Source organism: Stigmatopora argus, chromosome 16 (genome assembly GCF_051989625.1).
Source record: "Stigmatopora argus isolate UIUO_Sarg chromosome 16, RoL_Sarg_1.0, whole genome shotgun sequence".
NCBI classification, from domain to species: domain Eukaryota; kingdom Metazoa; phylum Chordata; class Actinopteri; order Syngnathiformes; family Syngnathidae; genus Stigmatopora; species Stigmatopora argus.
The window spans coordinates 1,416,641-1,441,599 of record NC_135402.1 but is presented as its reverse complement, the minus strand read 5'-3'; the positions used below and the strand labels follow the sequence as shown (position 1 = coordinate 1,441,599).

General features: G+C 39.3%; 1 protein-coding gene and 1 long non-coding RNA gene across 2 annotated transcripts; both read left to right on the top strand.

Annotated features, from left to right (window-relative positions):
• Positions 1 to 39: 39 nt before the first annotated feature.
• On the top strand, positions 40 to 3,324 carry ndufa8 (NADH:ubiquinone oxidoreductase subunit A8). Its single transcript, XM_077622726.1, has 4 exons — positions 40 to 218; positions 981 to 1,144; positions 2,027 to 2,192; positions 2,986 to 3,324. Exons 1-4 carry the CDS (start codon positions 174 to 176, stop codon positions 3,121 to 3,123), a joined length of 513 nt encoding a protein of 170 aa, XP_077478852.1. The 5' UTR covers positions 40 to 173; the 3' UTR covers positions 3,124 to 3,324.
• Positions 3,325 to 18,659: 15,335 nt separating this feature from the next.
• On the top strand, positions 18,660 to 24,878 carry LOC144091151 (uncharacterized). Its single transcript, XR_013305627.1, has 3 exons — positions 18,660 to 19,143; positions 20,088 to 20,216; positions 24,757 to 24,878. It is a non-coding gene; the product is annotated as an uncharacterized LOC144091151 (long non-coding RNA).
• The last annotated feature ends 81 nt before the right edge of the window (positions 24,879 to 24,959 follow it).

Below are 24,959 nucleotides of genomic sequence, written 5' to 3'. Positions count from 1 at the left end.
GTGCGCATGTACATTCGGGTGTGACGTCGCTCTCTCTGCTGCGTCATCAACACTCGCCCTTTACTTGCCACACAATTGAAGGTAAACTGACCTTCTCCGTGGGGGAGACCTTCAAACTTTACGTCCACCTCGTCGGTTTTTTGGCGTGTGCTTTGTTATAAACGCATGCAGCCATGCCGGTGGAAATCCCTAGTTTGCAGGAGCTGAACGTGGATGAGGTGAGCAACGTTGTGAATTCAAATTGCACCGGACCGTCGAAGCTAACAAGTTAGCCATCACCAGCTGCAAATCATTGTACCGTGGAAGAATCAGCTGCGCTAAACTTGACCATTTCTGTCACTATTTATACAACATTAATGTTTTATTTGAATTATTACTATTCATTATTACTACCCATTTATAAGGGTCGTGCTGGCGGCAGTGTTAAACCCGCGTTGTACATTGAATGGCATTACAGTTTTCTTCAATTGTCTATATTACTAACTGTAAGCAAGATATGTTTAATTTTGTCTTCTCTCGAAAATATCTTTTGGCGATGATGGCAATTTTTGGACACAGTGAACATGACCTTGGACCTTTTAATTTAACTTAATAATTTAGTGTTTGCCCTGGTCTTGATCAGTATAGTGTATCGAATTGTGCACATCTGGAAATTTAAACAATAATGTTTTGGGATCAAAATGTTACATTGATGTACTGGTGTACTGCTCAACTCCATTGGAAGATTAGCTGCTTTTTTCCCAGAAAAATATTGAGATGAACATCTGTATAACCGCCAAAGTACAAACACATCTCATATCTCCATGGCTGTAGTTCATAAATTGTAAGGTAGGAAGTATTAGAATCAGGATTTCTTGGGTATGTTACAGTTTTTCTAACAGTGGCTGTTAATAAACATGTTATGTAAATTCAAAAGTCCAAATGGCTCACAAGTCAGAGTAGGTGTCATTGTGGAGAGTAATTTGTGTCTGCAATTTCAGGTGAACGTATCGTCGGCGGTGCTTAAGGCAGCCGCTCACCATTATGGCTCCCAGTGTGATAAAGCCAACAAAGAGTTCATGCTCTGCCGCTGGGAGGAAAAGGACCCCCGCAAGTGTCTCCAAGAAGGGATGAAAGTCAACCAATGTGCACTCAACTTCTTCAGGTACATCGGACGAGACCATTTCTTGTTTTCATTTTGCCCCTGAACACAACAACATATATGATGTCATGCTAAATGCTAGCTAGCTGTGCTTATCAGAATGAACCACTTGTTTTTAATAAGTTCCAGGTAACCACGTTAAAAAAACATGAATTGCAGTGTCTAAACAAACATTAATATTGAACCACAAGATATTTTTTTTGCAGATATGCAATATTTTAAGTACATTATCTTAAAATGTGTGCCCTGTATTTACAAACAAATAATGAAAATGGGTTTACAGTATCTTGGTTATAGAAAAAAAGGTCCAATTCAAGAAAATGTCTACTTTTCTAATATCATATTCTATGGTAATCTTTCATTGAACTGCTTTTGGGAGAATAAATGCAGTCAACCTATAAATGCAAGAAAAGGAATATTAGTAGCATTCTTAGATCAACAATTGTAGCAAAAAAAAAGGTATATAAACAAACTACTTACATTTACCTTTTTCTTAACATTTAGATCATTTGGAAACAAATGTGTTTTCTTAAAATATTTAACCCATTGCTTGCCTACCTCGCACACACCCGCCCTGCCTCACTCGCAAATAAACTCGGGGGGGAAAGATCTTTTAATGGTTGAGTATTTACAATTTGTGGGGCGAGAAGTCGGAGTGTGTGCTTGCTTGTAGGAAAGCTGACAGAAAATTCTTTGAATTCTCAAAAAAATGTTGGCTTCGCTGATCAAGCGGGTGTTATGTATTCAAAAAAAGCTTCGACCGTTTTGAGTCGTTGAAACGAATCCCTTCAAAACGGAGTCCCGGCGAACAGTCAGTCATGTACTCGATGCATGTTGGCCATTTCGGTTGCGGCTTCCCAATCTTAGTGCGATTGTTATTGTCAGGCAAATCAAGGGGAATTGCGCCGAGTCGTTCACAGAATACTGGACCTGTCTGGATTATTCCAATTTGGCCGAGCTGCGCCATTGCCGGCAGCAACAACAAGCCTTTGACAACTGCGTGCTGGACAAGTTGGGCTGGGAGAGACCCGAGCTGGGAGATCTGTCCAAGGTGAGTTTTGTTGGCAAACCGCCCTTGAGTTTAAAATACATTTAGAGATGTTTTAGATTTTTTCAACATTTTCAGAACATTTACATAACATTGGAAAACATTTTGATATTAAGTTAAAAAAATATTACAGGGGTTCAATACGGTTGCTCTTTGCGCACAAGTATTTACGAGGCATTAAAAAAAAAAACGAAATTATGAGATGCAGGACAACATCGAGCCGACCCACTAAAATTTAGTGGGTCAGCTTGATGTTGTCCTGCATCTCATTTAATTTAGTGACTAAAAGATCCAAGTGAATTGTCCTTGGCGTTTTCTCTCTTTTAGTCACTAAATTAAATTATGAGATGCAGGACAACATCAAGCCGACCCACTAAAATTGAGTGGGTCGGCTCGATGTTGTCCTGCATCTCATAATTGGTTATTTTAGCCGTGTTATTTTCCTTTTGCGTTCATGCTCCATGTTAGCCTCTGTTGCTAACATGGTAAAACACATTTCCACATCATTCTCTTCTTCTCATGAGGCTAGCATTCATCTCACAACAGCGCCCCCGTTCTCTTTGGCGGTCATGTAGTGTAATTACAGTTTAACATTATAAATTGTTTATTGAATTTGTTTTAATATTATCGTTGACAAAAATGATTTCACAATAATTATCGTTATCGTTTTATCGCCCAGCTCTACGCTTGTCATTTTCAACTACTGAGATTTTTTTTAACTTAGAGGCTGCTAGCTTAGACAAAACAATGTGTAATTGTACAAAGCAGGTGACCGTTTGTTTGTTTTGTTTTCTAGGTGACCAAGGTTTCAACCTCTCGACCTCTAACCGAGGACCCCTACCACTCTCGCCCACGCCCCGAGCCCAACCCCACCATTGGGGGTAAACTAGAGCCTTCCAAATATGGCAGCAGGTTGTTCTTTTGGACCTGGTGAGGGCACTGTTTTAACAAAAGCTAGCATGAATGGAAATTGTGCTGCTACTAGCACTTTCGAGCATTTGATCCTCAAAGTTGTCACCATAAAACATATTTTGACGAAAGAAAGGCCGCCAGATCCTCGCCGCTTTCCTGTCCATGCCTGTAAATTTCACGAGGGAACTTTGTTGTCACATAATAAAGAGATAAATTAAGCGGACTTTATGTCTTTTTTTTGTCGCTGGGTTTCGTACGTCACTATTTGTGCGCATCTGCACTTTGTCCGAGCGTGTGCTGTCAGCCTGATTGAGGACTGGGTTGAAGGTCAAGACTAAAGGTGACTACCTGCAGCCTCGGAGAGCTGCTTCTGCTTCCTTCTTTTCTCCAAGCTCACTTCCCGTTTCCTGACCCGGATAAGACGGAGCGTCAAAAGAAGCGCTTTTGAAAGATTTCGCGCCGCTAGCTCACGTGTGCGGCCAGGCGAGGAAGCCGTGACCTCCGAACGAGATGGAAAGGGTAGCCAATTGAAAAACTCGCCGGCCTGACCAACAGATGTTAGCGTAACGGCATTTTTTTATTTTTTACCCGTCTGTCGCAGTTGCGGAGGTCTTTTGTAAGCTAGTTGTCAGTCGGCTTTGGTCTTTTAGCCTCTGCTGTGTTCTTGATTTCTACAGGGAATAAATAGTAACATTCCAATTGGCAGCTCAACACAGAAGTCGAGCAGGTGTTTACTCTGACTGTTCCAGCCTCGGATGTAATATGGCGATAGTCCTCCAGCAGCGTTCATCAGAAAATTCAAATAAAAACAGATTATTCGCCGCCTGATGAAAATGTAGCTTGCCGAAAAGAGGCAATCTCTTTCGGAACTTTGGTTGACCTGTTTGGAATTGGAAACAATTTCTGTCGTCCGACATAACGGGAGTCCCAGTGGCTGACTCAACTTTTTGAAGGGAACTACACAGTCACCTCTAGAGCCAGCCCTTGTCGATCTGTTGGAATTGTTTTTTATTTTTTTGCATGTGCAAAATTTAATGAAGCTCTCATCGTTTTCACTGAAGTATTAACTTTTCTTTCCTACTTTAAGAATCATTTGGATATCTTGTGTTCGTTAAAAGGCAAAGATGGAGAGAGCAAAAGCAAATTCAGAAGTTGATCAAGAGTGTTTTAAATTTCACAAATTGTGGTCAGGTGTCCCATTACATTTGTACATTTAGTAAAAAAGTTTACACTTTTTAAAAAGATCATACTTAAACAATAACACTAGCGGGTACGAGTATGGTATGTAGTAATAATAGAGGTGATCCAACTTTGCTGTTTTTCGATTATCGCGGACCAGTCTAGTCTACATTATCTGCAATATTTGAGGGATTACTGTATTTCTATACATGTCTCTATGCCAGAGTCGTACTGAACTGGATAAGTTGCTTGGGCCGAGTTGTCGCGTCCACCCCCGTGTGCTCAAGCAATGGGTGTCGGGGGGGCATTTCGCTAGCACTGCACGTGGCAGAAGACGGAATCCCCCTCACAAGGTGTGGTCTGGATCAACTGCGTGCAGGGGAAATGTCTGACAGAATCTCTCCTGACCCGAAGAAAGGGGGAGGAAAGACTCGAGTCCGAAGAGGAAAGGATGGCGGAAAGCGCCGGGGGGGGGGGGGGGGGGGGGGGCGAGGAGGAGCGTGCCCGGGGATAACGACGAAGGGTGACGAGGTCCAAAAAAAAGGGAGATGCGGCCAGGAGCGTTTGAAAGCGAGAGGGAGGAGGAGGAGGAGGCCCCCCAGGGCTCGTGGCAGGGCCTCGCCTCCATGCGACTCGCAGGAAGCGGCGGGTCATCGTCGTTTGACACGCCAGCGCCACAGGAAACGGGCTCTGGCGCAGGAAAGAAATACAATACGGGGCTTTCACAAAGCAACAGCCCGCCTGGGAGCCGCGAGGGATAAAATACTGGATCTGGCTGTTTTGTAACACGCCTGTCAATAGCTAACAAGCCCCCCCCGTCCCAGCACCACCAAGGGTGTCGCAATTAAATCGGCGTTTGCATTGGCGAGGAGCACCAAACGGCGCAGTCCACTTTTCTGCAAATGGAGTTGTAGCTGGAAAGTTGACCCTCATCATCCCTAAGGTTAAGAGCCCCCAGTGTGGGCACACTCCAGCCAGACCCCTAAAAAAAGATGGGCTTTTATCTGTTTATTTTCCTTGCCATTTTTGCTCTGTGATCTCATTTGGAGAGCCAGTTTCAGGTCCTCTCGCACTTGGCTTTGAACCGCCATGCTGGTCGTTGCCTCGTGCTGGAAAGAAAAGTGCCCGGATTTCAATTTTCAATGCTTTATTTTGGACATATGCCAGAAGAAAGAAAATAAGGACAGTAAAAATGATGAACATTTGGACAAAAGCAATCAGACGCTTGGTTTGACAACACCAATATTAATAACAACATTGAGGAAGAGAAAGCTTAAGATTGTCTAGATCAGGGGTCGAGAACCTTTTTGACGAAGACAGCCACAAAAATTCATATTTTCCAATGTTATTCCTTGTGAGCCATACTACGAATTAAAAAGTCCAAATACATACATTTAAACGAGTGCCTTTTCATTTTTTTTGAGTAATTTCACCACTTTTAAAGTGGAAAAAAATGAATATTTTTTTAAAGATTCTTATACTATTGCTAATCAATGAGAGGATACATTCCCTACTGCCAAAAAAATGAAGATTAAAGCAAAAAAAATGAAGATTAAAGCAGTTCTAAATGTAATATCTCAGTTCTGTCAACAGCGATTTCCATATTTTAGCTCCCAGGTTGGCAAAGAGCCAGATGCACCCATCAAAAGAGCCACATGTGGCTCCCGAGCCATAGGTTCCCTACCCCTGGTCTAGATTGTTGATTGTCAATCTTTTTTCTGTCTTCGTTCACCCCTTTTTGAAATTGCATTCATTTTCTGAACCGAGGATCACGGGGGTGCTAGAGCCTATCCTAGTAAACTACCACCAATCATAGCTAGGGCCAATTTAGAGTGCTCAACCAGTTAGCCTTACGTGCATGTTTTTGGGATTGAGGAGTACCCAGAGAAAACCCACGTAGGCCCGGTGCAAATTCCAAACAGTGAGGACCCACCCGGGATCGAACCCACGACCAAAGAGCTGTGAGCCCAGTTTGCCCCAATTTGAAATTTGACCCGAGATTTTTTTTTTTAATTTAAAAGGAGTGCCAGGAAAACTTTGAACAAGTTTCCTTATCTCAAATTACAAATGTTCTTGGTTGTGAGCTGGTACATGGAAAATATCAGCTTTTTTATTTATTTCATTTCAACCCCAGCAATTAAGACCAATCTAAAATCTGGAAGCGAAAGCGTGCCACTGGTGCCACTTTGGGACGACCACGGCTCATGTTTTGCATTCCAGGCCGACACGCCTGGCGGACGCTGGATCCCGCTACAGTTTCGCCAAACGCCCCCGAATGCCTCACTTTAAAAAAAAAAACAAGGCGTCGCACGTGTCGGTCGGTTCGCCGGTTCAAAAACAAGACGGAACAGGAACGCTTTGGCTTCGCAGCGCGCCAATGACGCTCGGGTCACACGTCATTGGGCGCTTTGCGTGCAAACATCAGAAAGTAAACATTGAACTTTACGCCGTGAATCATAAGCCTTATTGTATAGTTGACAAATCTCTTCATGGTTTTGTAGGATTTCATTCAGGTGAGTCGTTTTCAGTCTGCAGTTTTAAGATTGAACATAACAAATAGTACAGGATCTTTTTGTACTTACCTGTAAATATATAAACTACTTATGCGACCATGTTTTTTGAATTTGTTCTCAAATGTCTTGTCTTACTCTATCACTTATCTCTAAAGTAGGAAAGTCATAATAATTAATCAAGACTTATCTTGTACTTGCTAACCAATTTAGTCAATTTTGTACCGACTTATTTATGTGACCACATATTCATGTTGAAGACTTATCTATGTTGACTACTACTTATCTATTATGTTGACTACTTATTCATTGATTATTTATTTAGCATGATTATTTATTATTTATCTGTTCGTTTGTTATTGTTGTTTTTTGTACACTTCCCTACCTAGTTATGTTTTTGACTATTTATTATGTTGTATTAGGTTGACTACTTATTTATTGATCATTCATTTTGTATGAATGATTATCTGTTTTTTGTCTGTTTGTTGTTGTTGTTATTTGTGCACCCTCCTTATTTATGTTGTTGACTACTTATTATGTTAACTACTTATTTATTTCTTATTTATTCATTGATTATTTATGTATTATTGTTATTTGTTTGTTTGTTGGTGTTATTTGTGCACTTCCCTACTTATTTTATGTTGTTGACTACTTATGTTGTATTAAGTTGACTACTTATTTATTTATTACTTATTGATTGAATATTTATTATTAGTTATTTGTCTGTTTTTTGTAGTCATCTGCGCACTTCATGATGAAGAATTAATTCTCATAATACTTGTATAATGAAAATAAAAGCATTCAATTCAACTATTTAAGCACTTCAAGGCTATAGATTGGAATATTTAATTGAATATCACCAACAATCAGTACGATTTTCCTTTCTTTAAAATCACCTTTAGAAACTGTTGTGCCGACTAGTTAAATATACGTAACCTAAAAAAAAGTGAATGACATTGACTACCGGTAGATAAGGACTAGTTACATGGAAAACCTGGGCTGTTTAAGTACCCTCAAGGCCCCTTTAACTACTGCGTTAGTTTATTCTGATGACTCAAATTGATTTTGGTCATTGTGTCTTATTTAGCCGTGTTATGCTATAGTCCCGAATTCATGTCTTTTTTTTTTGGCGAGTTAACATCTTTAAGTACGTACACTCGCGATGAGGAAATTTCAATTTCACTGTAAAAAAAAAAAAAAAGGCTTTTTAAAACCCTGCCAGGACGGCTCGGGAGCCATTTTCCACGGGGCGCCGCTAACTCTCCCGTGTGTTTATTTCACATGTGTAAAAATAAGACCGTAGACTGTAGCCATTTTTTTTTTCTCGGAGTGCCTGTTTTTTCTGTGGTATTGTAGCAAAGTGGACTAATGTGAAGTATGTGATGAAATGAAACGACAGACGGCTTAAGACTGGAGACGTTGCGGTTTGGGAGCTCGCCTTCTGCTCTCCGTCTGTGCGTATGTCTTCATACATATGCATCCACAATGGACGGCCTTAAGTGTTTACATGTTTTCCTGTTCGTACGAACAAGGCCGTTACGATACTCGCACGTGTTTACGTTGGCTCGAACCCAGACTTTCATCGCCCCGTCTGTGCCGATAGATCCACTTCTCCATCGCCGCTGTTCCTCCGGCTATTGACGTTCCCTGCGTGCCAACATCCAATCCCGTTTTGTTTTTTCGCTTCTTCTTCTTCTTCTCCTCTCCCGCTGCAAGTCCGAGCCAATTGGCCTTCACGCCGTCATCGCCGTTTCCTTATCTCGCCCCGTTCGGCCAAACGGATCTCACCCAGCTGCGCCGCGTTCGCGTTCAACTTTTTAGTCATTCTTTCCCTGGAATCATTTTTTTTTTTGTTTATACGCTCTGGCCCTCTTGTCAGGAAAATGATACATAATCATCTTTTGGTGTGAGGTAGTGCGAAGAATGGACTCTGAGCTAGAAAACAGGGCCTCTCTTGATAGGCCCAGATTGTTGCATGACATCATGACTTGGGAAACGCGGATTCTTTTTGGGTGATTATCACTACGGTAATTCATCAATCGGGAATTTCACATAACCTCGAGCCGTAGAGGGAAGAAGCTTAATCCCGTTGGTCAGTCGGTCGCGAATCTGTGTAGTTCCCTTCAAAAGAATGCTAAATTAGCCAGCAGTTGATCAAGAGTGTTTTAAATTTCACAAATTGTGGTCTGGTGTCCCATTACATTTGTACATTTTAGTAAAAAAAACAGTTTAATTCCATCCAACACTTTTAAAAAAAACATTTTAATGGAATCATAAACAATACAACTGTTTTGGAAGTCATTTCCTGAAAATACTCTAAAATTGTTTCATTTGTTCAACATAACAACTCCCATGGCCATTTTTTTCCCACACTAAAAAAGTAGCCCAAGTGGTAAGCATTTTAGTGGCTCGTAACTATTGGTTTCCAGTCTTTTTTGTAAAAACAAACTCTGTTGGCAGTCAGCTCTGTAACTTTGTTGCTTTTGACTTTCCAAACTGTCTCTTCCTATCATGTCACTGTTGGTCCTTTTTGAAAATAAGCTCTGACTCCAACCCACATAGGAGTCACTTTGCCCTTTTCAATTCCCATTAAGCGTTCGCTGACAATATTACAGCATCCAAGCTAATATTGACTGAAGCACTTGATCCTATGTACTGAAGACACACACATACATACCCGCACACCCACCCACACAAACAGGGGGAACAAAGTGTTGCCAGTTGTTAGTAGCCAAGCAAAGTTGAGTCGTTCCCATGGCGGCGAGCCCATGTGCCGCTAATGCTGTTGTGCTGGCGGGTTCCTTCAAGGTATACGAGAGCATTCCTCATGTAAACACTGCTAGTTAGAGAGGACACGGGGCGTCTCGGGCTACACACTCCTCTGGGTGGCTCCTATCTGACGCAGAGTTTCGGGTTTCCTACGCACGTCAAGGTATATTAGCCGCTTCCCACCCAAAGGCCGGCAACGCGGGTCCCGGCGGGCTATCAGTCAAGAGCGACCTTTCCGTCTCCATCCCGTCCACGTCTTCGTTCCTAAACCCCCCTTTACTCGCATCGGATGACGCACGCAAACGAGGTGGACTCCTGGCCGTCGTCCCCCGTTTCGCTTGTCCCGGTTTGCCCCGATGGCGGCCTTGAGCAGACGTGTTTTTTTTCTTTTCTTTTTTTTTTTGACCTACAAAATGTCCAATTGGGATTCTGTGGTCTATTTAATCGCACGTTTTGGATGTCAGGTCAGTAGCCTTGTGACCGGAACGTTGCGAACAGCAGAGCAACAGAGCTTGTAATCCGATTTACCGTAAAAAAATACATATATAAGTCGCACTTGAGTATTAGCCAAACTCCCCCCAAAAAAGTGCGACTTATAGTCAGGAAATACGGCACTCTATCACATTAATTTTCCAATTTAAGTTGAAACCGTAATATTTTTGCCTGACTTAATTTTTTAAGAGTAAATTGGTCTTCTTTTTATAGATTTACTGTTAAAAAAAATCTGTATGTAAGTCGCACTTGAGTAGTAGCCAATCTCCCCCCCAAAAAGTGACTTATAGTCAGGAAATGCGGCACTCTATCACATTAATTTTCCAATTGAAGGTGAAATCGTAATATTTTTGACTGACATTATTGTATAAAAGAGTAAACTGGTCTTCTTTTTATAAATTTACCGTAAAAATACATATAAGTCGCACTTGAGTATTAGCCAAACTCCAAAAAAAGTGCGACTTCTAGTCAGAAAATACGGCACTCTATCACATAAATTTTCAAATTTAAGGTGAAACAGTAATATTTTTGCCTGACTTTATTGTATGAAAAAGTAAACTGGTCTTCCTTTTATACTTTTTATATAATTTCTCTTTTCACTGCTAACCCGTTCAGTTAAAATCAACATCAATTTCCATCAATGACTGCCTTTAAGTTAATGTAGTTGTTTCAAGAGTGCAATTAAGACCAAATAAAATGTATCATCTGTAGGTATCGTAAAAATTCAGTAAGAAGTCGACCATTTTGAAGGCTCATTCTCCTGTCATAATCCCAATTCCAAATCCACTTGAATAATCCAGGTTTTACACACACACGCAAACTTATTTGTGCCCTTCCAGGATCGAAAGAAAAAGCTGCAGCGCTCACTGAAATAACTTGAAACTGACAGGACTGTAATTTTCCAAAATTCGTTTCGAAAAGTTCCAACGCCGTTGGAAGAATATCATTTTTGCGCAAATGGACCAAAACTGGAACAATTTGGCCGCAAACATGAAACACACAAAATAATACGAGTATGTAAAACCCCGATTTTAAGATAACCGACATTTTTTCAGTCTTATTTCAATGCAAAAAAAACCATCGTCTTATATTCGGATCAATACGGTATGGCTCACAGCTGCCCAATCATCTTCGAGATTTACAGAAATTGTCGGATTGCCGCTTTGAGGTTTTCGGGATCGATCCACTTGGACGCCCTTTTAATTATTGAACAAAATGCGACGCTAACGGATTGTTTTTGTTCGTATCTGTAGAACGCAATCAAGTCAAAAATCGACATTTTTTTAATAGATTAATATATTTTTTTCTCCGTCACGTCTTCCCAGCATTTATGAGCCATCGCCCAATCCTGCTGCGACACCCCTACGATAGTCGCGTTACTTCCTGGTTGACTTTGTCCTTTAACGTGGTACACCTCGCTGTCCAATTGCTTACTTGTGCATGGAGGCGACTTGTGAGTCAAAACCAACTTTTTGCCCAAGAAAAATAAACTGTCAAGGATTTTTCCTGAGAGGAAACCTTTAGTTTACTATATGACATGTTGCTTAATAGTGCTAAAGTGTTCAGCGTTCTTTAAATAAACAATGTGGACTTTTGCATAGTGGGGGCATGAAAAAAAATGCAGGAGCCTCTCTGCCCCCCCCCCCCCTCCCCCTCCCCATCTCACATATGTCTGCAATTTGGCTGCCTTGTGTATTTTGGAAGTTGGGGTGGGGGGGGTCGGAGAGGAACATTTCAAAGTAAACGAAAGAAGGAAAGTCTTATCCGCCTGGCAGCTGCGCTCCGGACCAAATTGCTTTCAGCTGATGCGCTGCATCTCAAACTTGCTTGGGTAATGTCAAGTGATGCATTGCAACGCTGCGAAAACACACACATACACACACACACATTCACAAATAAATAAGGAGGAAGCAACCCAAATGAAAAGAAAGTCACACAGCGGTGTCAAAATCGCCGTGAATATCGTTGATAAGAATTTATTTTAATGTACTTTTACTGAGCTGTGATGTTGCAGAAGTTTTTCTGCTGTTGTGTTGGTTCGATTCACCACTGTGTCAAAAATCATTAAAATATTATTTTTTTTAATAATAGTTGGATTTTAATCATGACATTATGAACCAAAATGTTCATTTTCAATTCAAAGTATTTGTGTGAATGCTCATTTTGGAATATCGGAATACTAAAAAGTGGCTTGCACCAAGATAATAATCTAACAGAATATTTCCTTATTGTTTTTTGCATAATAGCCATACATCAGAAATAGTGTGAATGCTCTTCATTGAAATACTGTTGTCACTTATATATGTTTCTGAAATGCATTTTACTGTTTTCAATGCTGATCTTGGAATATCCGAATACTAAAAAGTGAATTGCACCAAGATAATAATCTAACAGAATATTCCCTTATTGTTTTTGTATAATAGCCATCCATCAGCAATAGTCATTGAAATATTGTTGTCACATATACATGTTTCTGAAATGTATGTCACTGTTTTCAATGCTCATCTTGGAATATCAGAATACTAAAAACTGGTTTGCACCAAGATAAAAAATCGAACAGAATATTTCCTTATTGTTTTTTATATATATTGGCTATACATCAGCAATAGTGTGAGTACTCTTCATTGAAATATTGTTCTCACTTATACATGTTTCTGAAATGCATTTTACGGTTTAAAATGCTCATCTTGGAATATCAGAATACTAAAAAGTGGTTTCCACCAAGATAAAAATCTAACAGAATACGTATTTCCTTATTGTTTTTGTATAATAGCCGTACAGCAGCAATAGTCATTGAAATATTGTTGTCACATATACATGTTTCTGAAATGCATTTTACTGTTTTCAATGCTCATCTCGGAATATCAGAATACTAAAAAGTGGTTTGCCCAAGATAATAATCTAACAGAATATTTCCTTATTGTTTTTTGCATAATAGCTATACATCCGAAATAATGTGAATGCTTTTCTTCATTGAAATATTGTTGTCACATATACATTTTTCTTAAATGTATATTACTGTTTTCAATGCTCATCTTGAAATATCCGAATACTAAAAACTGGTTTCCACCAAGATAATAATCTAACAGAATATTTCCTTATTGTTTTTTTCATAATAGCCATACATCAGAAATAGTCTGAATACTCTTCTTCATTGAAATATTGATGTCACATATACATGTATTTGACTGTTTTCACTTTATAGTGACACCTATTGTAGCTCACCATCATATTTCATATTTTTGTTTCCTATTTCTACCCTGCGTAAGTTTATTATGCATCCAGCAAACCGTGTTTTGTAGTCTTAAGACACTTGTCTGCACTTTTTTTCCCCTGTGGCCTGTTTACAGACGATTCCGCCCATCAACCTAGTGATCTTAAGGGGGTAGTGGGGGGTTATCCTCACGGAACCGCCACGCTCTTTTCCTTTTTTTCTTCTTCTCACCGTCTATTCGTGACGCAAAAGGAACTCTCTGGCTTCCACGCTGGTGTTTACTGGTCGGACCGTGCGAGCGGGCCCCAGAGCCCGAAGGCGAGTCATGTTCTCAAGGAAAGAGCAACTCTCCACAGGGCCCCATATCAAAATAGTTTCAACGGCCAATGGCTTGATAGATTCCAGCGAGCGCCCAGCCCGGCCCAAACGCTTCCAGATCGCCCCGTTGGCGGAAAGTAAACAGAGACGCCGGGCTCGCCGTTAGCTTTGGATTTTGACGAGCGCAAAAAACGCATCCCACCGCCGTTTCGCTCGGCCAAGGTTGCACAAAACACGATTTGTTTCCTTGTTGTTGCGGTTTTTTTTAACTGACCCAAATCCTCAAATGGAAAGTAAAACAGCAGCCGATAATAATCGAAAAGGAAAAAATAAATGTTGAAGATTGAAAAGCATCAATCAAAAACATCAGCGTAAACATCAGTGTTTTGGTTTTTTTGGAGCAGCGAGCAGGTGTTTCTTGTTGTTTGCGTTGCTGATGTTTTTGGGTTTAAGCAGTTTAATGCTAAATGCTACCGCTATTAAACAATACGACAGCACTTGATGGAGCTCCGCAATGAGACGTTGCAAAAATAGAAAAGCACAAGATATGTAAACTGCGGTCAAATTTACTGGCAAAGTGGGATTATGCAAAAACATTGACAAATTCTACTCAAGCGTTTTTTTTCCTTCTTTTTTCTGGAGATAGAATTCAAAATGATGATTCATTTCGCATGGATGCTGACAATCAGTCACACTATTGCTGTCAAAATGCCTCCAAAGGGAAACTTGGAGGTCTGCAGATGGAAAATGGACAATAAAATAACGTCTTTAAAAGTTTAAAAAAGCACCTAGCGCATTTTAAGCATCAGCTAACAAAACCATTTGGCAGCACGAAAATGATATTTACTCAAGACGAGACTAATTGAGAAGTTAATGAACCAGTAGTCAGTAGCTAGGAACAAACTACACGTAGCAATCGTAAATATCGAGAAATAAAAAAATGAATGCAAACAATACAGAAGAAGAAAATAAACATAGCCAACTCCTTGTCAAGTATTCTACACCTAACATGATCATTATAATATTTGATAAATGTACATAAGTATGATATATTTGAACCGAAACCATTTTTCTTAGCAGTAATTGATACGCATTTTCTTCTTTGGAAATTGTCTGCATATGCAAAAACTTCAATTCCTAGTCCACACTTACAACATAAAAATATGTTCAATAAATATACTACCACATTTTTAATTTACTATAGTTTTATTGCTACTCGATCCGCATTGATGCAGCCCAGTTTTGCAAAATATGCCTTTGTTAATCATATTTTTGCTTCTATTAATGACACAAAGTTTTGCCGTCTGTCTTGTTTTCCCCTTTTTTTTTTTTGCATCTTCTCGCCTCCTCCGACTTCCGCCAAACGGCACCAGCGGCGCCCCGGCGAGCCAACGGGCGACCTTCGCCGCTTCAGGTCCGAATGACCTATTAGCCAAATGTGTTTACTCAGTGTTTAGGCACTATTACCCTCGGTCTGATCCCCGAGCTAAAGGGCTAATGGTTGAAACGTCCCACTCCCGCCCCCCACCCCGAAACTAGACTGTGAAATAATTGGTCGCACATGAGGGCGACTGGCACGCGCGTTTCCTCCGGCTTTCCCAAAGACGTGATATGGTGGGCTCGTCACCCAAATAAGCGCCATTGTTTTCCGGCTACGGCGTGGAATCATAATATTGGGCGGAGCCAAAATCCAGATCTGAGGAGGACGCCATTTGTTTCGCAACTTTTTAAAAAAGAAAAATATTTAAACGGCCTGTCATTAAATCAGCAGGAAATTGTCCCTCATCAAAAGGGGCTTTAGAAATAATTTCTCAGCTGCAGGCGTACTTTTATTTAATTATTTTCCTCTATGTAACATAACAAGGGGCTTCCTTTTTCCTTCACATTTTTCATCCCTCCTTCACATTTATTGCAATGCTATTTAAAGTTATGACCTACGTAAGTGATACATAACATGACTACTTTAGGACTTTTTTGACCTTTGGTATGGCAAAAAAAAAAAATTCAAGGTCAAACATCATTTAAAAACAAATTTTGTAATCCACTTGTAGTCCAAAATGGCTCAATTTGTAGCATTTTTTTTTTAGTTCCTTTCTTTTCAAAATAAGATGAACACTAACATAACAGGGAGGTTAATGGATTATGTTCTAAACTATTCCCAAAGTGACATTCGATCATCTTTTCTGATTCTGTGGAAGTACATGTCTATTACGATTTTTCATGTGGTCATGTAACAAAAGCCGAAAATATCGGATTGCATGTCGCACACTGTGTGTGTGTGTGTGTGTGTGTGTGTATAGATTTGTGTCCCATATAAATTACATGTACCTAAACTGTCTGTCTCTTTTTCTTTCTGTCTCTCTCTTTTCCTTCTTCATTTTGACAAATTTGTATTTCCAGGAAGCCTCTGAGGTCACAAGCAGCATCTGTTGCTACTTAGGTGTACACACACACACACACACACACAAACACACACACGTACACACACACACACACACACCCGTGCGCAAGGATGCACAATACACACACGCTAAAGAACTCAGTACCAATCAGACATGAAAGCATGTTTAAAGTTCCCAAAGTGACTTTAAAGAAGACTCCAGGTTAGAGTTTGTGGATTAATATGGAATTTTAAGGGTGTGTGTGTTTGTGGTGGGGGGTGCATAGGTGCTTTTGTAGGGGTGGGTGGTTGCTAGCTTGTGTGTGTTAGCAATTCTAGCATGTATTGGATTCTTGATGTGCAGTAGGGATGAAATATTTGGATACAAAAACTCCTAATTTTATACCAAATGAAATATTCTGTCAATTGCATGGATGCAAAATACAAAGTATGATGTTAATCGCTACCAAAAATCAGGTCAAACACTATTTGCATATTTTCTTGGACTTCGGTTATCTTTGATTGATTTGTTTCCATCCATTGTGGCTTTGACTTTCCATTTTACAGCACATCCCCAAGATTCTCAATAGGGTTCAGGTCTGGCTAATCCACATGTTAAATGAGATCTTGTGCTCCCTGAACCAGTTTTTTATCATTTGAATTCTCACTTTGGCACACCATGTTGCTGACCCTCGACCCGACCAACTAACGTAGACCCCCAGATCATTACTCCGCCCCCAAGAGCTCGTACAGTTAGCACTGGGCACGATAGGTGCACCAGTTCTCCGATCTCCCCTCAATCTGCAACCTGGCGAATGTGGACTCAACAGACCACCTCACACTTTCTCCACAGTCCAATCTTGATGTTCCCTTGCCAACCGAAGCCTTTTGAAGCCTTTTCGAGGCCCGGCGGTCCGATTCCCTCCTCCTCAACGCACGCCCCGATCGAGGTCCGAACAGGTGTCGCGTTGCATCACGCGGAAGAGTTGTTAAGACGTTGGAAAGCTGACTTCCCGGCCCGCGTTAACAGGACAGATGTGTTGGAGGAGAGAGGACCACCCTTACGCGGCTTCCCCCTTGGACAAAACTCAACCAGATGTTTAATGAAGGCCAGTACATGCGTGACCGTACTGTGCCTAATCATTCTCACCTGCCTCTCGGACGCTAATGGATGCAAATCCACGGTACGCCGTCCCAAACGGCCGCCTGTCCTCTGTTGGCACTTGGCCCCGAGAAAGTGAGATCACGCAAAGCGCCACTTGTTGTTTCGATTTGTTTCATTGGGGAGGCGTTCCTCGCGGAGAGGAACCTCTGGAAGGAAGCCTGACCTCACGATCATCGCAAATATGCGTTTTTTTGTTGACTTTACTGTCAGTGGACAGCAATTGGCTGGCAACCAGGCCAACAAGAGTTGGTCCCGCCTCCTGCCCATCGTCAGGCGATTTAGCTCGACGTTCGCGATGAGAATTAAAGAATAATATACGGAAGGGATGTCAGACTTGGGTTGGCTCGCGAGCCGCGTTAACGTCAACTCGATTTCATGTGGGCCGGACCATTTTAGATATAATATTTAGATTTTTTTTAAATAAATGGATTAAAAGAAATTGATTAAAATCCCTGAATATTCATTTTTTATAGATCTAAAACAATTTTTATTTGGGCTTTTTTATATATTTTTAGATTTTACAAAATGATTTTTTAACTAAAAACACAGAAGAAATGGATTAAAAAATGACAATTATTGATTTAAAAGTAGGAAAATCAGGAAATTTAATATACATCTATACTCTTCATTTTAATTTGATCCTAAAACAGAAAGTCGGCACTCATCATTTACTTTCCCGGGCCAGATTTGGCCCCCGGGCCGCCACTTTGACACCTGTGCTTTACGGCGACCGAACAGGACGATAAAAAATTACACCAGATGCTAAGATCTTATCATTGAGGACGCTGAAAAAAAAAGTTCTGGAATCCCAAAATGGAGACCGAACAAAAGTACTTCTGAGATCAAGACGCAAGTCTAACGGCAGCTTTCTCCCAAAAAAAATACCTGAAAAAAGTCTTCCCATCATTCGATTGACTCAAACTTTACCGCCTCAGAATGAATTGTCCATCTTTCATTTTGCCGATATTTTGCAAACTCTGGCCATCTTTTCACTTAACCACATCATCATTGGACGGCTCACCAGAATAACACAAACCCATCAATCCATAACAGAAACAACAATTCTGCTCTCCCTTCACTTTAAATCAATTTTAACCAACTCCCTCACAACGAACATCCAAATCTTAATCAAAAATGCAACTATCCGAGAAGACACACCCACGGCCCAATATTTTTCCTTTGCAAAAAAAGCCCAGAGTGCAGTTTTGATGTTTTTTGTCGCCTTCAGTGGGCGTATCCCTTTTACCCCAAGGCCTACCCACTTTTCCTCCTTTGACCTTTGCTCCCTGACCAAATTAAATTGCCGTGGCTGTTTACCGCCGCATTGGCTAAAACTTCTCAACTGGCATGGCCTACAGTTATGCGTTAGGTTGGTACACTTTGAAATACGAGGCTCAGCGCTATCAGTCTGGGCTCCTCCTCGTGGAGCATCCTCTAGCAGAGGCGGAAAAGGCTCCGACGACTCGCGGCGTGGTCTTTATGAGACAATGGCCTTGAGTGACAATGCCCCGTGTCTGGTCTGGACGGGCGACGAGCCCCCACTTCACACGGGGCTTCGCCGTGATTGAACATTCAAGCCATTATAGGCATTCATTGAGCTTTCTTCATCCAATTCTCCTTAGACAAAGCGCCGGCAGTCAATCACCTGCATAAAAACCCGCCTAAATATAGGGTTGGAGACGTGTTACACCACTCGGCGCGGCCACGGCTTGTAATTGAAACTTTTCCCCATTTGCTGGCCCGACCCCCCCGCCCGCATGCTTTGGCTGCCACGGCGAGATTGGCAGCCCTGAGTGGCCGGCAGATGAAGCGGCGGGCGCACTAATGAATAGAACGCTGATTGCAGGATCCCCGAGATGCAAATTACTGTTCCTGCCACCCCTGACGACCGGCAATTACCGGGCCTCCGCAGCCACCGCCGCCGCCGAAGAAGAGGAGGAGGAGGAGGAAGAAGACGCCTCGTGCATATTCATCGTTCCACGGCCGTATCGATGGACAACTTCAGCCCAGAAACGGTAAAATGTCAAAAATTGCTCTCGGGCAGGATTATTTCTTAAAGTTGATGGCTAGCCGAGCTAATGCTAACGGGTGGAATTGGGAAAAGGGACTTTTTTTTCCTCCCTGTATTTCATTTTTATTTATTGGCTCACGTTTTACTCGTTTGAGACGATACCGATACACTAATGAGCTGTTTTTGCATTAGCTACACTTAATGAAATATTTGTTTTTAAAGTGTTTTTTACGATGACATTGAAAAAACTGTTCTCATATAATGAGCTATGCCTACAAAATAACTTTCAATATGGAATTTAATGTTGAATTTTTGTTCATCTGAATTAATATACTGTATTTCTTTTTAGAGATAAAATCACTCATTTTAGTACAATACTGAGATGACATCAAATAGGTTTTATATTTTGTTTTTAATGAAATTGATGAAACTGTTTTTTCCCCAAAAAGCAGAATATTCCATATGAAAATTTATATTGTTCATTCTGTAAAACTTCATTTAAATGCAACTTTTAAACAACAATTTAACAAACCTAGAGGCATTTCCTTAGGCTCCAGCACCCCCCACAACCCTAATGGAGATAAAGGCTGTTCAAAAAATGAGATAAGATGAGACATTTTCACCCTGAAACATTTACAACTTAAAATAAAAATGAAATAATCATACCAAATAAAATACACATAAATAGCCTAACATTTTTTTTTTTATTGTTTGGACCCCAAACCTCAAATAATTGAGCAACTAACATTTTACTACACATTTAACACACCCCTATTGAAGTATCATTTTATTGTTTATGGGTTTAAAAATAGCGTCAGATGCTCCAATTCTGACAAAACCTGGAATATTCCAATCGATAGCATTCATCCAAATATTTCTCCATGATAATAAATTAAATGCAATTTATGCGCTGTATACATTTTCATCCTGTGTTGCTTTTTCATACAGGAAACGGTTAAAAGCCATGCTCTCGAGCAAGGCACTGCCAGATTGGCGGCAAGAGTCGGGAAGAGGACTTCCCCGGCCCGTGTAAAGGATAACACTGGGCTACGGGCCAACTTTCCACTTAAATGAAAGGTACACACACACACAAACATACACACACTCTCACACACACGTATGTGCGTCACTTTTTCCTTTCAACTTGCCATCCACTCAACGGCTGGGCTTAAAGATGCATATCTAAAATATCACCAAGCTTTCTGAAATCATCATCGCACAAAAACATGTTTTACGCAGAGGAGCAGCACTCAGGCTGAAGTGAAGGAGAATATGGGGGGGTTCACTTTTGGGGGCTGGGGGGGATTACAAAGTACAAAGTGGTTAACATATGTTGTCGTGTGTGTGTGTTTTTTTCTTGCCCCCTGATTTGTATCTTTTTATCAGAAAATAGCCAGTGGGCCGAAATAGGCAGTTCCAAAAATGTTGGGGGATTATGCTAATCTAAGGATTTTTGGGGATCAAAATATCTTTGAGATTTACTTGAAATGTTTCAAAATGTTTTTAAACCCTAAGAGAAAAATTGTGGCTCTTGTTGGTCAAGATAAATGATAAAAAAACAACTCTAATTCCCTTTCCACACTCACGTTTTACCTTCAAAAAGAGTCAAATAAAATCACATTAACACACACAAACCTCATCATAGATAACGTTATTTTTTCAGTATCATCCAGACCAACACGGAAATGGCAAAATCCGAATATAGAAATCTTTTCGCCACTTATTAGACACATTTTAACACACACAAGCTTTGTCTTTTAAAGGGCGGAGCCTATTTAGTATGCCGCGTGAGTCTGTTTGTGAGCTGTGGCTTACAGCAGCTCTTGTCTTTTTATTACGACAGTGGCTCTCCTTTTTAGTTTTAACATAAATATGAACGCTGAAAAGGAAGAAGTCTGCTAGACGAGGAGCTTCGGTCTTAAAATCGATCCATTTTTTTTGTTTTTTTGGGCGAGCTGACCCGACGGTCAAAGTTGGCAACTTGGCCTCGGTGTCAAGTCGCATGCGCCGGCTCGGAGATCACATGATCGCTTGTGACAGGAGTCGCTGGGAGTCAAGTGGGGTCAGCGGCAGTATCCTGGCGTCCCGCTCCTTTAATCACCCGTTTATTTGTTTAACAGCCAAACTCGGCGCGGGAGGGACGGCAGAAAAGCAGGAAGTGAAAGTTAAGGGATAATACTGGATTTAACTCACGTTTAACCTCACTTTGCTACAAAGTGAGAGATATTAGAAGCCGTCGCATAAAAAGAAAGATCAACACCAAATTATTTTGCACTTTAATACAAAAAAAATATCTCAATTTTCCAGTTGCCACAAAATAAAAACATGAAACTATTCTTATCCCAACACCGTTATTTATAGAGCTATCGCTATTATTATGGGCTGGATTTTTCATCAAAATGAAGGGAGATGTTTTATTCCTCCAAAATATTTCTCATATTTTTGCAAGCTATTCTAACGTTATGCACAATGTAATCCTGTTTTACGAAAATGATAATGAAATGATGATTATTCAAATGCAAGTTAAATCATATGAATATTTAAAAACAGACCAAACAAATCATGTAAATGTAATAATTTCTAGTGCAGCTTATTAATAAAAAAATAAAGCCACTGATGCATTATTGTTAGTTCGACCCTTGTGAGGATAAATGGTACAAAAAATGAAGAAAAAAAACATTTTATGATATATATTTGAATGTACCACCAGAGGGAGACTTCATACTACTGTAAGAATTCCTGCCATTGATAAAAATGGATCAATAATTCACCTCAAAACTTTAATAACTGTAACTGTACATATATTGTAGATTGCTAATTAATGTTATATAACATCTATTCTCAGTTAATTATTGTATATTGTAATCATCCATGCAGCCCAAAGTTTAATTATGCTCTATTCTGTTATATTTACATTTGGACAATATTAAGACAATATTAACATATATGAAGTTGACTGAAAAGCATATTTGTGAACATTACTTAAAACAACAGCCTCTAATAATCATTCTTTATTGTAATCAAAATGATAATAAAAATAATGTAATTCATATTCTTCCCATCACAATTGTTTTTCTGTCATGTATTTATTATCTCTAATAACTTCTCATGAATAATGGACAAAATGCGCATACTTTATGCATTGCATTGTTACATATTTATTCTTGTCAAGTATGCCAAACGTATATCTTTATACATTATGTTGAGATATGTACAGCATATATTTCAATCTGTTATTATATATTAACGCAGTACATTTGGTGTATGATGACAGAATACATTTGTATATTAAAATACATCATTTAAAAGTATTAGCAAGGATTTTCCAAATAGCTTGTTGCTGCCCTCTTTTGGTTGTGATAATGACTTTTTTTAATATATATTAAAAAATGTGTGTATATATATATATACATACATACATATATATGTGTGGGTTATATATGTGTATGCATATATATATACATATACATATATATATATATATATATGTATATATATGTATGTGTGTGTGTATATATATATATATACTATATATATATATATATATATATATATATATATATATATATATATATATATATATATATATATATAAATCTTAGAGCAATTTGAATGTCATATTTTCACTTTAACAGAAATGAAAAAAGTTTCTCTCATTGGCTGACACATTATAACATTATTTAAAAAATATTTTTGACGCCGTACATTTCAGTGTTAGTTTTCAATACGATGTTAAACAATTTAATGTGCTTTTTATTCTGCTTCCTATCTATTTGCCGCCAGGAAGGGAGCAAAAATGTCCCATTGTGCCACGTCTTTAATTGACCTATGAATTTGCCTATGAAGCATCGTGACAGATTCAATAAGCAGACTTTTGGGGGAAATTTCTATGCGGCTTGTGAGACAAATGTGCTCATCGCTAAAGAGGCTGCGAACCTTCTTTTGTCTCCCGCACAGGAAAAAAAAAGTCCAATTGTAGCATAGATTGCAAATTGAGGAAGTGGGATACTATTTGCATCTCATTGAAATTGGAATCATCTCCAACAAGCGCGAGCGGTTCTCCTTTGCATAGACCTCATTAACTCCAGTTAGTCGGAAAATTCCATCTTCTCTATTTTCTTACTCTTCTTCTCGGGAAACAGGAACATATGTGAAAAATGTTAATCCAATTAATGATGACCAAGATGACTTTTCTATCTTCATTTTTACCAGAAACATGAATTTTACACTCTATATTGTCACAATATCAACAAGTATAAAGCAGCACCTTTGTTTTTACTTTTTTTAAATGCATTTTTAAATGCAGCATGTTATCTAACTCAAAAATGCTAAAATAAGATGTGTGTAGTTTATTTTTATTTACTCATTTTAGTTATCTTTCCATTATAGCATTTCCCTTATCCACGACATGAACATAAAATAAGGACCAGTAGGCATTGTCAACAGCCTCTAAAATAGCTAAAAGGTCTACAAACTATGTACCGCGAAACAGTTTTAATATTTAATCGAATGAATGTGCGCACTGTTTATTAGTTTAGATTGGATTGGATTGGATAACTTTATTCATCCCGTATTCGGGAAATTTCGTTATCACAGTAGCAAGAGGGTGAGAATACAGACACAGGAAAAGACATTTTAGACATAAATAAATAGGTAATAAATAAATACATGAATAAATATATAAATAAATAAGCGTGTTGCTGAAATATATATATATATACATTCATATATATACATACACATTCATATATACATATATATATATACACATTCATATATATACATATATATATATACATACACATTCATATATATATATATACATACACATTCAGATATATACATATATATATATATACATACACATTCATATATATACATATATATATACATACACATTCATATATATACATATATATATACATACACATTCATATATACATACACATTCATATATATACATACACATTCATATATATACACATTCATATATAAGGACATATATATATATATATACATACACATTCACATATAAGGACATATATATATATATATATATATACATACACATTCATATATATAAGGGCATATATACATACATACACATAGAGATGTACATGCATGCATATGGTAGGTCTTAACACCATTTGTTTTGTTAAAGAGATATAGTTTGCCACAACATCGAACCCCGCACATGCCAGGCTTTTCTTCTATGGAGCAACTTTTTGAATTATTTAAAGGAAGGATGTTCAAGTTACAATCATGCGAGGAAGAGAAATTCAATCGGAGTGAGCCAGTCCGTCAGCGTGCCAAATTTGGGGTAAAAATTGCTGAAACGGCGTCACATGCGTCTTCTTAAAATTTAAATAAAAATCACGAAAAGCTCATTTCTCTTCATAGACAAAAATTAAGATTCAATGGAGTAAAAAAAATCAAGTTACACAAAATTGAACTCATTCACTGACATTGACTGCTGGCAGCCGCCGATCCTCCTTGTTCAAAAGGATTGGGCAGCAATTGCAATCCATCGGAGTCCACGCATTAACAACATCGTGAAATTATTCTAATTCAAATAAATGTAACGGTTCACTCCTTTTTTACGTCTTTTGGTTGACAGGCCACGCCCACTTCCGGCACACCTGAATAAAAGCTCACCTTGCAAGCTTCCCCACTACAGACCCGCTCTTGCACCCCTTCAGCCCGGTCATCGTGTTCAACCCGTTATCGTTTGATCATCTCGGTAAGTCCCACATATTATTCTCATAATTCCGCAATTTTTTTCAGACCGTGCACTATTTTTCAAATGCAATTTCTGATATC